Source organism: Monodon monoceros, unplaced genomic scaffold (assembly GCF_005190385.1).
Source record: "Monodon monoceros isolate NGI ecotype Baffin Bay Population unplaced genomic scaffold, NGI_Narwhal_1 Super_Scaffold_18, whole genome shotgun sequence".
In the NCBI taxonomy this organism is placed as follows: Eukaryota; Metazoa; Chordata; class Mammalia; order Artiodactyla; family Monodontidae; genus Monodon; species Monodon monoceros.
Genome location: NW_021703774.1, coordinates 25,046,927 through 25,061,965, shown reverse-complemented (window position 1 = coordinate 25,061,965; position 15,039 = coordinate 25,046,927). Strand labels below are relative to the sequence as shown.

The 15,039-nt window shown below is 42.7% G+C and overlaps 1 protein-coding gene across 3 annotated transcripts in view; it reads right to left on the bottom strand.

The window, feature by feature from the left end:
* SMYD3 (SET and MYND domain containing 3) overlaps positions 1-15,039 on the bottom strand; it is a 703,830-nt gene that overhangs the window by 106,922 nt on the left and 581,869 nt on the right. For all 3 annotated transcript variants that reach the window (XM_029229197.1, XM_029229196.1, XM_029229198.1), the window contains one exon: positions 143-230. In XM_029229197.1, coding sequence (XP_029085030.1) covers positions 143-230 — 88 coding nt within the window. The remainder of the gene's footprint in view (positions 1-142; positions 231-15,039) is intronic.

Below are 15,039 nucleotides of genomic sequence, written 5' to 3'. Positions count from 1 at the left end.
ATGCAACCTGTGACCACGGAAGAGAATGAAGCCCTTTGGCTCGTGGAGAGGTCAAACCCTGGACATGGATTCATTAATACTAGGCTCCAACCAGTAAGGAAGCAATCCTACAAAACAACTCAATGCACAGGTAAAAGGATACTCCAATGTGCCTTCAGTTCTTCGATTTTTTTCAGGGATTCTTGAACCTCCTTCCACACTTGTTCATCACCAGTTAGCATATCAGCATCCTGCTCAGGCCAAATGAAAAGAACAGAGGAAGACAAATTCCTCAATTAAAAAATGGGCAAAGGATCTGAATAGATATTTCTCCAGAGAAGATATACAGATGGCCAATAAACACATGAAAAGATGCTCAATATTACTGGCCATCAGGGAAATGCAAATCAAAACCACAAGGAGATATCATTTCATAACTAGGATGGTTATAATCAAAAAGATAATAACAAATGTTGGGAAGGTTGTGGAAAAATTGGAACCCTCATGCATTACTGGTAGGAATGTAAAATGGTGCAGCCACTTTGGAAAACAGTTTGGCAGTTATTCTAAAAGTTAAACAGAGTTACTATACAATAATTCCACTCCATAGATGTATATGCAATAAAAATGAGGCTATATGTTCACATGAAAACTTGTGCATAAATGTTCACAGCAGCATTATTCATAACAGCAAACAAAGTAGAAACAACCCAAATGTCCATCAACCAATGAATGGATAAACAAAATGTGGTATAGCCATACAACGGAATATTAGTTGACAATAAAAAGAAATGAAGTACTGGGCTTCCCTGGTGGCGCAGTGGTTAAGAATCTGCCTGCCAACGCAGGGGACAAGAGTTCAAGCCCTGGTCTGGGAACTTGCCACATGCCACGGAGCAACGAAACCCGTGCGCCACAACTACTGAGCCTGTGCTCTAGAGCCCGCGAGCCACAACTAGGGAAGCCCACATGCCTAGAGCCCGTGTTACGCAACAAGAGAAGCCAACGCAATGAGAAGCCCACGCACCTCAATGAAGAGTAGCCCCCGCTCGCCGCAACTAGAGAAAGCACGCACACAGCAAGGAAGACCCAACGCAGCCAAAAATAAATAAATTAAATAAATTAAAAAAAAAAAGAAATGAAGTACTAATACATGCTACAACATGGATGAACCTTAAAAAACATCATGCTTAGTGAAAGAAGCCAGTCATAAAGGACCATATATTGTATGATTCCACCCATATGAAATGCTCAGAATAGATAAATCCATAGAGACAGGAAAGTAGATTAGTAAATGGCTAGGGCAGGGGGTGGTGGGTAGGGAGAATGGGGGAGTGACTACTAATGAGTTTTATGGGGGTGATAAAAATATTCTAAAATCAATCATGTTGATGGTTCCATAACTCTTTGAATATATGAAAAGCTATTGAATTGTACACTTTAACTGACTAAATTGTACCATATGTGAATTATATCTCAATAAAGCTTACATATATACATATATGTATGTATGTATTTATCAGGAAGGGGAACAGAGGCAAGAGAAAGAATCATTTGTCAGGAGACCCATGGATAACACTTTAAAAAAATTTTTATTTATTTTTGGCTGCATCAGGTCTTCGTTGCTGCATGCGGGCTTTCTCTAGTTGCGGCCAGTGGGGGCTGCTCTTCGTTGCGGGGCGTGGGCTTCTCATTGCGGTGGCTTCTCTTGTTGCAGAACACGGGCTCTAGGTGCGCGGGCCTCAGTAGTTGTGGCTCACAGGCTCTAGAGCGCAGGCTCAGTAGTTGTGGTGCACTGGATTAGTTGCTCCGCGGCATGTGGGATCTTCCTGGACCAGGGCTCGAACCCGTGTCCCCTGCATTGGCAGGCGGATTCTTAACCACTGCGCCCCCAGGGAAGTCCCTACACTTCAATCAAATATTGAGTTATCAATCAAAATGAAGTTAGGTAAAAGATGAGCGTAACTACACCCACGTGAACCAATGTTGACTTCTGCAAAAACTAAAACAAAAAAACTTAAAAAGCAATTCAAAATGAAGGTAGGAGTTACCATTTATTCATTGTCTGTCTTCCTACTGAGTCCTCTATTTTTCCTGTATGTCCACATTTCAAGAGCTCAGTAGCCATGTGTGGCTGTGGCTACCATATTGGGCAGCGCAGACAGAGAACAGTTCTATCATCACAGAAAGTTCTACTGGATGGCACTGCTTTAAAGAGGCTAACCAAAGGGTAAGAAATTCTCATCAGACTCTACTTAAAACCAGGTGTTCCATATCCACTAGATTCTCAGGAGATGTCAGGGAGAAGAACCATTCTAGAGAGTGATATCAAATCACAGCCACTGTGGGGTGATGGTAAAGGTGAGGGAGGGAAGACTTTTTCAAACTATATGTATCTCCCTGGAGATTCTTACATGCCTACTAGGGGAGGTTTATAGAATGACCCCTGTGAGAACCACTGCCAGAGTAAGCCCTATGTTACTGGTGGGAAGATACATGTCACTCAAGTGTGCCAGGGCAGAAAACAAGGAGGGCCACCAAGTACCACAGAAAAGAGATCTCAAGAACGGGAGAGGCAGTGGGTGTGTGTAGGAGGAAATGTGTGCATTTGTGTGAGTGTGTCTGTGTGACAGGGCTTTATGAGTCTCTGTGTACATGTGTTGTACATATGTGTAATATAATAGGGTGGTTTTTAAAAAGACACCATAAGTGGACCCTACTTCTTCCAGGAAATTCCAAGTAAGAACCTAGTGTTTTGTGTGTATAAGAGGGAAATAAAAATCACTTGCGTTTAAAAGGTTAAACATCAATCTCCCTCCAAATACCTGCTCTAAGTCCATCTCCGTTTCCTGAAGCCACAGTCCCACCACATCACAAAAGCCCTTAGTAACTTCCTAGTGCCTCCTAGTTGAAGCCCCCATATTAAAACTTGACAACCATTCAACAGAGAAATTAAAACCTTTACAGACAAGCAAAAGTTAAGAGAATTCAGCACCACCAAACCAGCTTTACAACAAATGCTAAAGGAACTTCTCCAGGCAGGAAACACAAGAGAAGGAAAAGTCCTACATAAACAAACCCAAAACAATTAAGAAAATGGTAACAGGAACATACATATTGATAATTATCTTCAATGTAAATGGATTAAATGCTCCAACCAAAAGAGACAGACTGGCTGAATGGATACAAAAACAAGACCCATATATATGCTGTCTACAAGAGACCCACTTCAGACCTAGGGACACATGCAGACTGAAAGTGAGGAGATGGAAAAAGATATTCCATGCAAATGGAAGCCAAAAGAAAACTGGAGCAGCAATTCTCATATCAAACAAAACAGACTTTAAAATAAAGACTATTACAAGAGACAAAGAAGGACACTACATAATGATCAAGGGATCAATCCAAGAAGAAGATATAATAATTGTAAATAGTTATGCACCCAACACAGGAGCACCTCAATACATAAGCCAAATGCTAAAAGCCATAAAAGGGGAAATCGACAGTAACACAATAACAGTAGGGAACGTTAACACCTCACGTTCACCAACGGAGAGATCATCCAAAATGAAAATAAATAAGGAAACACAAGCTTTAAATGACACATTAGACAAGATGGACTTAATTGATATTTATAGGACATTCCATCCAAAAGACAACAGAATACACTTTCTTCTCAAGTGCTCATGGAACATTCTCCAGGATAGACCATATCTTGGGGCACAAATCAAGCCTCGGTAAATTTAAGAAAACTGAAATCATATCAAGTATCTTTTCCAACCACAATGCTATGAGACTAGATGTCAATTACAGGAAAAAAACTGAAAAAAACACAAACACATGGAGGCTAAACAATACATTACTACATAACCAAAAGATCACAGAAGAAATTAAAGAGGAAATCAAAAAATACCTAGAAACAAAAGACAATGAAAACACGACAACCCAAAACCTATGGGATGCAGCAAAAGCAGTTCTAAGAGGGAAGTTTATAGCAATACAATCCTACCTCAAGAAACAAGAAAAATCTCAAATAAACAACCTAACCTTACACCTAAAGTAACTAGAGAAAGAAGAACAAATAACCCCAAAGTTAGCAGAAGGAAAGAAATCATAAAGATCAGATCAGAAATAAATGAAAAAGAAATGAAGGAAACAATAGCAAACATCAATAAAACTAAAAGCTGGTTCTTTGAGAAGATAAACAAAATCGATAAACCATTAGCCAGACTCATCACAAAAAAAAGGGAGAAAACTCAAATCAACAGAATTAGAAATGAAAAAGGAGAAGTAACCACTGACATGGCAGAAATACAAAGGATCGTGAGAGATTACTACAAGCAACTCTATGCCAATAAAATGGACAACCTGGAAGAAAAGCACAACCTTCCAAGACTGAACCAGGAAGAAATAGAAAATATAGACAGATCAATCACAAGCAATGAAATTGAAACTGTGATTAAAAATCTTCCAACAAACAAAAGCCCAGGACCAGTTGGCTTCACAGGCAAATTCAATCAAACATTTAGAGAAGAGCTAACACCTATCCTGCTCGAACTCTTCCAAAATATAGCAAAGGGAGGAACACTCCCAAACTCATTCTACAAGGCCACCATCACCCTGATACCAAAACCAGACAAGGATGTCACAAAGAAGGAAAACTACAGGCCAATAACACTGATGAACACAGATGCAAAAATCCTCAACAAAATACTAGCAAACAGAATCCAACGGCACATTAAAAGGATCATACACCATGATCAAGTGAGGTTTATCCCAGGAATGCAAGAATTCTTCAGTATATGCAAATCAATCAATGTGATACACCATATTAACAAATTGAAGGAGAAAAACCATATGATCATCTCAATAGATGCAGAAAAAGCTTTTGACAAAATTCAACACCCATTTATGATAAAAACTCTCCAGAAGGTAGGCATAGAGGGAACGTACCTCAACATAATAAAGGCCATATATGACAAACCCACAGCCAACACTGTTCTCAATGGTGAAAAACTGAAAGCATTTCCTCTAAGATCAGGAAGAAGACAAGGTTGCCCACTCTCACCACTCTTATTCAACATAGTTTTGGAAGTCCTAAGCATGGCAATAAGAGAAGAAAAAGAAATAAAAGGAATCCAAATCGGAAAAGAAGTAAAACTGTCACTGCTTGCAGATAACATGATACTACACATAGAGAATCCTAAAGATGCTACCAGAAAACAACTAGAGCTAGTCAATGAATTTGGTAAAGTAGCAGGATACAAAATTAATGCACAGAAATCTCTTGCATTCCTATACACTAACAATGAAAAATCTGAAAGAGAAATTAAGGAAACACTCCCATTTACCACTGCAACTGAAAGAATAAAATACCTAGGAATAAACCTACCTAAGGAGACAAAAGACCTGTGCACAGAAAACTATAAGACACTGAATAAAGAAATTAAAGATTATAACAAACAGATGGAGAGATATACCATGTTCTTGGATTTCACAATCAACATTGTGTAAATTACTATACTACCCAAAGCAATCTACAGATTCAATGCAATCCCTGTCAAACTACCAATGGCATTTTTCACAGAACTAGAACAAAAAATTCCACAATTTGTATGGAAACACAAAAGACCCCGAATAGCAAAAGCAATCTTGAGAAAGAAAAACGGAGCTGGAGGAATTAGGCTCCCTGACTTCAGACTAAACTACAAAGCTACAGTAATGAAGACACTACGGTACTGGCACAAAAACAGAAATATAGATCAAGGGAACAAGACAGAAAGCCCAGAGATAAACTCACGCACATATGGGCACCTTATCTTTGATAAAGGAGGCAGGAATGTACAGTGGAGAAAAGACAGCCTCTTCAATAAGTGGTGCTGGGAAAACTGGACAGCTACATGTAAAAGAATGAAATTAGAACACTTCCTAACCACGTGCACAAAAATAAACTCCAAATGGATTAAAGACCTAAATGTAAGGCCAGACACTGTAAAACTCTTAGAGGAAGACATAGAGGAACATTCTATGACATAAATCACAGCAAGATCCTTTTTGACCCACCTCCTAGAGTAATGAAAATAAAAACAAAAGTAAACAAATGGGACCTAATTAAACTTAAAAGCTTTTGCACAGCAAAGGAAACTATAAAGAAGAAGAAAAGACAATGGGAGAAAATATTTGCAAACGAAGCAACTGACAAAGGATTAATCTCCAAAATATACAAGCAGCTAATACAGCTCAATATCAAAAAAACAAACGACCCAATCCAAAAATGGGCAGAAGCCCTAAACAGATTATTTCTTCAAAGAAGATATACACAGACTGCTAAGAAACACATGAAAGGATGCTCAACATCACTAATCATCAGAGAAATGCAAATGAAAACTACAGTGAGTAGTTCTGACCTCACACCAGTCAGAATGGCCACCATCAAAAAATCTACAAACAATAAATGCTGGAGAGGGTGTGGAGAAAAGGGAACCCTCTTGCACTGTTGGTGGGAATGTAAATTGATACAGCCACCATGGAGAACAGTACGCAGGTTCCTTAAGAAACTAAAAATAGAACTACCATATGACCCAGCAATCCCACTACTGGGCATATACCCTGAGAAAACCATAATTCAAAAAGACACATGCACCCCAGGGTTCATTGCAGCACTATTTACAATAGCCAGGACACAGAAGCAACCTAAGTGTCCATCGACAGATGAATGGATAAAGAAGATGAGGCACATATATACAATGGAATATTACTCAGCCATAAAAAGAAATGAAACTGAGTTATTTGTAGTGAGGTGGATGGACCTAGAGTCTGTCATACAGAGTGAAGTCAGAAAAAGAAAAACAAATACCATATGCTAACACACATATATGGAATCTAAAAAAAAAAATGGTTCTGATGAACCTAGGGGCTGGACAGGAATAAAGATGCAGATGTAGAGAATGGATTTGAGGTCATGGGGAGGGGGAAGGGTAAGCTGGGATGAAGTGAGAGAGTGGCATTGACATATATACACTACCAAACGTAAAATAGATAGCTAGTGGGAAGCAGCCGCATAGCATAGGGAGATCAGCTCGGTGCTTTGTGACCACCTAGAGGGGTGGGATAGGGAGGGTGGGAGGGAGACGCAAGAGGGAGGGGATATGGGGATGTACGTATACATACAGCTGATTCACTTTGTTATACAGCAGAAACTAACACACCATTGTAAAGCAATGATACTCCAAAAAAGATGTAAAAAAAAAAAATCTTGACAACCATGGCCATTCTTGATTAAATTTTTGTTTTATATTTCACTACTGGCAGCTCAAACCTTTGGCTCTAGGCAAAATATCTCACTTGTTAGACTCTATGGTAGGCAGACACATGCAGCCCCAAAGATGTCCACGTCCTGATCCCCAGAACCTGTGAATATGTTAGCATACATGGCAAAGGCGAATTAAGTTGACAGTGGCATTCAGACTGTTGGTCAGCTGACCTTACAATTAAGAGACTGCGGCTTCCCTGGTGGCGCAGCCGTTGAGAGTTCGCCTGCCGATGCAGGGGACGCGGGTTCGTGCCCCGGTCCGGAAAGATCCCACATGCCGCGGAGCGGCTGGGCCCGTGAGCCATGGCTACTGAGCCTGCGCGTCAGGAGGCTGTGCTCCACAACGGGAGAGGCCACAACAGTGAGAGGCCCGCGTACCGCAAAAAAAAAAAAATTAAGAGACTGTCCTGGACTACGTACGTGGGCCCAGTGGAATCACAAAGTTCCTTAAAAGTGGAAGGAGGCAGAAGAGAATGTCAGAGCCATGTGATGTGAGGAGGACTTAACCTGCCTTTGCTGGCCTTGAAGACAGAGGAAGGGACCCACAGAGGAAAGAGTACAGGCAGCCTGTCTAAGCTGGAGAAGGCAGGGAAACGGATTCTCCCCTGGAGCCTCCAGAAAGAACGTAGCCCTGGCAAGACTTTGATTTTAGCCCAGCGAGGCCTGTGTGAGGCTTCTGACCTCCAGCACTGTAGATAATAAGTGTGTGTTAAGTCACTAATTTTATGATAACTGTTACAGCTGCCATAGGAAACTAATACAGTCCCTAACATGCTTCTGCTCTTCTGGCCACTGGGACTTGGTACATGACCCTCCTGGTACCTGAAGTTAATTAATTCCATCACTCATCTATTCAATTAAAATTTACTGGGTGCCAACTGGGCATTGTTCTAGGCACTGAGGATAGAGCAGTGAAGACATCAGACAGTCACAGCGTTTACGCTGAAGAGGGAGAAGGAGAAATGGGTTGACAGAAAACACACACACACACACACACAGACACAGACACACACACACACACAGAAATTATATTTGTCAGAGGGAAAAACAAATAAACAGGGAAGAGCGATGGGGAGTACTAGTCCCAGGGAGTTTAGCGCGATCGGGGAAGCCATCGCTGAGAAGATGACTTAGAGGTGAAGGGGTGAAGGAGCAGAGGTAAGAGTTCTAGGAAGAGGGAACAGCAAGTCTTGAGGTGCAGAGGCAGGAACAGGCCTGCATGTTCCAGGAACAGCAAGGAGGCTGGTGTGGATAGAGGTCCTGGGCTGTCGTCTGAGCACCATGTCATATTGTCCCCAATTCAACAGTAATATAGGTCTTATTCTTCTTTGATCCTACCTCTCCCAAATACCTACCACAGAACCATGTATGTAACAAAAGCTCAGTTAAATGTCTGTAGAATGGATTTGGAAGAAGAAACTAACATTTATTTGATCATGATGTGGATGACTCTTGTATGTATCTCAATTATTCCTCACAACATCCTTGTAGGGCATCAATGCCTACAATTAACAAATGAGGCACAAGACAGTCTTAAAAGCTTAAGTAACGGTTACAAATGTCCTTCTGCCCCTAACTGCCAGGGGTAAGATTCAAATTCAAGTCTGTCTGGCTCTGGAGCCCGTGCTCTTTCTACTGTCTTCGTGTTGAATTTGAATTTGTCTTTCTCCTAGGCTTGCTTAAAAGGTGAAACTCATGTTCGTGAGACAGTTAAGTTCAACACATACTCAACTCGTGGCCCCTATGATCTTCCTAGTCTTAGCACTTAGAAAACGGCAATAAAATCCTCCAACGTGGAACCCACAGTGGAACTTGCATTCTTCCACCAAGCGGAGTGAGACCATGGCCCAAGGCAGAGCAATTTCATATGGGAATTATATTCACAACGAAATCCCCACCATTATCTAATTAGCTGTTTTTGGGGTTGAGCCTAAGGCTTTATTTACTTAACAGAAGAGCAGGCAAGCTTTGAAATTGTTTCCAAACATTCAGAAACAATAGCTCTTGGGAGCACTTTATGCTGGAGCTAGACAAAGCTACATTCACTTACAGCTAGCCATCCACACCAGGAGTGTCTCACCAAGGCGACAGTCTCCACTCGCAGGTTCCCAGAGCACCTTACCGCGCTGCCACGTCCTGACCCTCCCGTCCCATTCTGTCACTTCTTCTGTAACGGTCCCTATAATGGGGTCTACCTCCCCTCTTCCCACACCAACCAGGTAAGAGGAGACCATTCACAGGGGTGTGTGTGTGTGTGTGTGTGTGTGTGTGTAATATATATACACAAACAGAGAAACTACTTAGGGAAGCATAAATTAAATCTTCTAATTTTTCAATTTGCAAATATAAGAGTAAATGAGTGTGCTCTTTTTCACAGTTCCTGACGTATGAAATTAGTAAATTTATTTCATTATTTCTTAACCAAACGTATCAAAGATGCTTGCTATCATTTAGGGAAAGAATTCCTTTTTGAACTTCAGCTTTACTATGTAAAAGGAGCTTGAACAGGTGAGTCCTGAAATTTGTTTTCAGTAGGGGGAGAACATTATATATATAAAATAAAATGTACTATTGCTGAGTTTTCTACAAACAATCAAAATAATTTGGACTATAAGCAGAAGGGTTCCTGAGAAGGTTCACTCTGCTGGGAAATGATGAAGAGAATGAGGAACGTATTGGTTGCAGCAACAACAGCACCTCTGTCCTGAGCCCTGTGTGTCCCTGGCAAGGCCTCCTTTGCCCTCAGCTTCCTCACTGGTAAAATGAGAAGGTGGTCTCATGACCACTTGAGCCTGGAGCAGTGCACAGCTAGTTCGGCTCTACTTCTGGTGACCACTCCCTCACACAGCTCCAGTAGAGTCCTTAAAAAGTGTGTCTTCATTTTAAACAACAAACACATGGAAGTAGCTCATCTAAGGCAGGACTGTGCAAGCTGTTCTCAGAATCTTGGCAGGAAGGAGTCTCCCTTCTCCCTTCGACCACTCAAGCTCCTCTACCTGTCCCACCCTCCAGTGGCCAGGTGCAAACTCCCCACAACTGCAGTCATTGCTCTTGACACTTGATTCCTTCTCATTCGCCCCCTTCCTTTCCTCTCGCAGCCCCCTGCCCTGCACGAGTCTGACCCATCCCCGGCTCCATCCAATACACCTATTCTTCCAAGTGCAATCCTTTCCCTTTGGATTCTGTCAGGACTAGGGTTGCAGTTTCCTGCTCTTTTCTTGGATCTCTATTTCCAATCATTTCTCCCGGTTTCTTCCCATTTGTCCCTTTTGGACACAGTGTCGAATGTTCTCGATCAGGAAATGTTGTCTATCCGCCCTCCTGAGCCACCATAGCCACTCTGCAAACCTCTCTCTTAGCACCAAGCTGTCTTTAATGATCTACTGTTTCCTCAACTAGCTCAGAACTCCCTGAGGGACCATGACCTAATCAGAACTATTCCCAGTGCCATCATGGTAAGTTATTCAGTAAATGTTTGGGGACAAAGTAGACGAACGAAGGGAGAGGAGTGATCTTCTACAATCCATAGGTAACAGTACTGTAAGAATAAAATACCTTAATTCCACAACAAGGACGATCTCAGCCAAGGAAACAGAATATTGTTCTCTTCACTCCATACTCCTATCTTGACTTGTTTCTAATATTACTATATCATGATTATGTTGGAAAATGATGTGTTCTCAATGTAACTGTTGGTATTTACCAAATGCCCAGATACTGGTCTAGAACCTAAAGGTGACCGCTACCCACAGCATAAGAAATCCCACGCAAGCTCAGGACCCGTGCTGTGGGACAGCAGCATCAAGGCTGCCTGGGAGGGAGCTCTGTTCACTCCCCTGGCTTCTATCTCCAGCATCATCCTGAGCTTCCTGCCACTCACCTGGCAGAGAGGTCCCTGCCCCCAACTACCCGTGGATGGATCAGTGAGGCCATCTAAGTTCCCCCATACATGGCTGCTAAATAAATACCCTAACTTTATTCCCTTAAGAGTAAAAAATAGGTACCAGATGATATGAGATACTCCACTACGTCAAAGGGTGTCCGTCCACACAATTACATTCAATTGGTCAAATGCTTCCTCTAGGTTTCAAAGTAGAAGCATCCCTGCCAGGTGCCAGTTGTTATTGTTAGAATTAGAAATCTTGAGTTTCTTCAATAGGGCAAGGTTGGAATCCAGCAAGACTGGTTGACCACATCCTTGGGAAAGAGACCAGTGGCTCTATCAGGCTCAAACATCAGATGCAGCCATCCAGATCTACTTTGCATCTGGAACACTTAAACAGATGTGTTCACTTGGCTCACAAGTGTTTGATGTTGAAACTCTTGCACTGGGTTAATTTCAGATGGTTCACATTAAGAGGAAAAGGAGAAAGGCAATCTGCTTTCCAGTACTTCCTGTTACCCAATCCTCATGCAAACTCTAATTAGATTGGATTGGAGAGAGATGAGTACAGGCTAGGAAATAAAATTACTGAACACATAAACTTTTCCAGTAATTCAATAATTCCAGTGTCTTAAAAGGAGGTTTTTTTGTGTTTTGTTTTGTTCTGTTTCTAAAGCAAAATGAGGTTCAAATATAGTGTCTGCACTTCAGAGAGAGATTGGGAAGTCCTGAAATTCAAAATTATGAGGCAAACAAAGTACAATTTGCAGTGCTTTTGACCGAGGTACTCTAGTTCACGGAAAATATACTGGGAACTAATAGAGTAATATACAACATCATTGAAAAAACCTTGTGATTCACAGGAAACATCTCTGCTGGAACCAATTTCCACCTCCTCTGGAAAAAACTGAAAACATTTCAGATTTAACTTGAGGGGGAAAGTGGCTCTTTCATAAAGTGGAAAAAACAGTGGTTAAAAATAGAGCATTCACTATTATATCAACCACAAACCAATCAATGGGCATTATGGACAGGGAAGAAGAATGTTCTCTCAAGGAAGCAGGTACAACTTGCAGAATGTTCTACTTAGCAATTAAGCAACGGTACACAATAATTAGAACTTAGTGAAAGGAACACTGGATTCGGTCCTAAAGCGAATCTCTGCTCCATAGCTGTGTGATCTTGGCCAGATACTTAACCTCCCTGAAGCTAAGATTTTCAGCAGTAATAATTCTGCATAGATGCACTTTCTAACCCATTACCTTTGCACCCTCTAGAAGCACTAATGTCATGAACGGCATAGTGGCCCGAGTTTTCAATAACCATCCTAGAGGGCAGGGGTCTGACTGGAGTCTGCTTTGTTTGGTGGGAGGGAGAAAAACAGGCTCATCCTAATATTAGGAAGACGAGCAAATTACAACGTAATCAAGAACCACTCGGCCACGCCCTGCATCTCTGCATATTTCGTTCCCCCTGCCTGGAAGGCTCTTCCTCAACCGAGTCATCCAGACAAACTTCTCTCGCGCACCAAAACCCTCCAGTCTTCACAGGCACAATCTGTCGCGTACCTTCCACTGGGCTCCGTGATACCTGTAGCAATGGGTCACACTGATGCAGATGGATGCCATCAGATGCAGATGGAGGGCAATCACCTTGCAAAGGTTCTTTCTTTCACCTACTTCATAAAATGGTGAAATCTCAATGCCTGCGAGTGATGTGCACAAACAGTCTACAGCAGGGCTCAAAACTCTGGTCTCCAAGAGCTCGAAGGAAGCTCCAGCCTCCTGCCCTCTCGCAGCCCCCGAGCTGGCTGACCCCAGACTAGATGTCTTCTTCTCAGGCTGGCAAGCCTTCTCCAGACAGCCATCCTGTCACTGCCTTGGATCCAGGGGAGGAGCATTTGGGCAACACGCAGCACTAAAGCCCAGTCCAAACAAGTGCTGATGCTGTGGGGGGAGGGGTGGTGGTGGTGGTTCACGAAACCACCTGGGCCCCCAGCGGTGCTGTTTCTCTTCACCACCATTGAACTTTCTGTTCCCGCTGCAGCTGTCAACATTTGTCAATGCCCATCGAACTTGACTCCTCAGGACTCTAATGCAACTACAGATTGCCACAAGGCCATACACCGGAACCAACTGCGGGGTCAAGGTTAAATGTCCAGGAACACAGAATTGCCAGCAGGAAGGGGAATGCCCCTTCAGGGATTCTAGGAAAGTGACCAAAGCCTCGAGTGTGACTGAGAACCATCAAAGGCCTTTCCCAGCTACGACCTCAGCACCTCCCCTTCCTCTGTGCTGCGTATTCCCAAAGCAGAGACTAAAACTCCTTCCCCGAGAATTAAGCTCATTTGCTTATATGAAATCAGGTCCATGTAGAGGAAATAAAAAGCAGTTGGCATCCACACACTCGGCGGAGTTTGAAAGACTATCCGTGTCCGTGGTGTTTGCTGGAAATCTGCCTTTAGTGCAACAGTGTGTGGATCAGCGTGACCGGCTGATGTGCAAAAGGCAGGTGAAGATTAAACGAAGACGCTGACGTAGCAGACACTTCCCACCACCCTCCTCCACGAGAAAGACATGTTCCTGACAATACAGAATGGGCTTATACGCAGCAGAAGGCTACTGGCTCTGTTTGCAAAGGCACATTTAAGGAGAACCTGTCGCAACTCCCAGCAGAGTCCTGCGGATCTTGTTGTGTAAACACCACAAGGTGGAAGGTTTGAGACTAGGAAAAATGCAAATATTTTACAGGAAAAATTGTTCTAATGGCAACTCTCATTAAGGCAAAGTATACCCCCAAATTTCAGGGCAGGTTTTGTTTTAATGGAGATGCAAACCACAGCCCTCGTCTCCTCCTGCCTCTCACGCCTCCACTTCATCTTTCCTTCTTTGGGAACAGCTGCTTTCACTTTTCTCTGCAAACACAGAGGAAAGTGCTTGGAACTGCAGCAGAACAGTTTCAAGTTAGGTATAAGGGGCAGTGTTCTGAGTGCGACGGTTAGCATGACCTGGACGTCGTTCCTGCAGAGACATTTATAAATAGGATGAACAACAGCAGGATGTGGGTTCTCTGCTTGTGGCATATGGGAGTGTGTGACAGGCAGCACCGGGAAATGGAAATAAGGAGGCTGGAGCCCCAAGCCCAGCTCTGCTGCTGGCCTGCTGTGCGCCCTGTAGGCTAACAATGCCTCCCGGCTCAGCTACCCCAGGTGAGAACCTGATTAAGGTTACCATGGAGATGGAAACGAATCCTTCCACTCCATTAGTCACCTGTGTATATAGTGTCTGTTGTGCGCGAAGAGAGACCTGAAATTCTGATGGGAGAGACTCTGGAATCTGTGGTTGTGCAACAGACTGCAAACACCTTCATTCTATTTTAAGCTGATTTTTCTCATGTATAAAATACACCAGTCGGAGCAGAGAGAGTATGCAGAGGACTGAACAAAGACTAGACCCAGCCCAGTACTGCACTCTGCCAACCAAAGAACTTGACAATGATTATTTAATCCACACATCTCCTCGAATGCTTGCATGTATAATGATTAGAGTGGGCAACTTTCCAAACTCACACGAGAATACGGTATTCGCTTATCTGCTAAAGCAAGCACATCAGATTATTTAATCTGTGGTCTCAAACCGAGGGACTACTAGTTTAGTTGGGGTCCACACTAACGATTTCAGATAATGAGTCCTGGACAGAAGTCTAGACGTGCTCTTTTAGGAGGTAATCGTAAGCGTAACCAAAGGAAATTGTTTAATGTGACATCAGAATCTGTCCCTTAACACCAGTGAAGGCCATTTCTGCTAGCTTCCCCTACCTTTTCATAGCTGGCTTGCACCAGCCCTTCACCAGTTCTTACCAATAC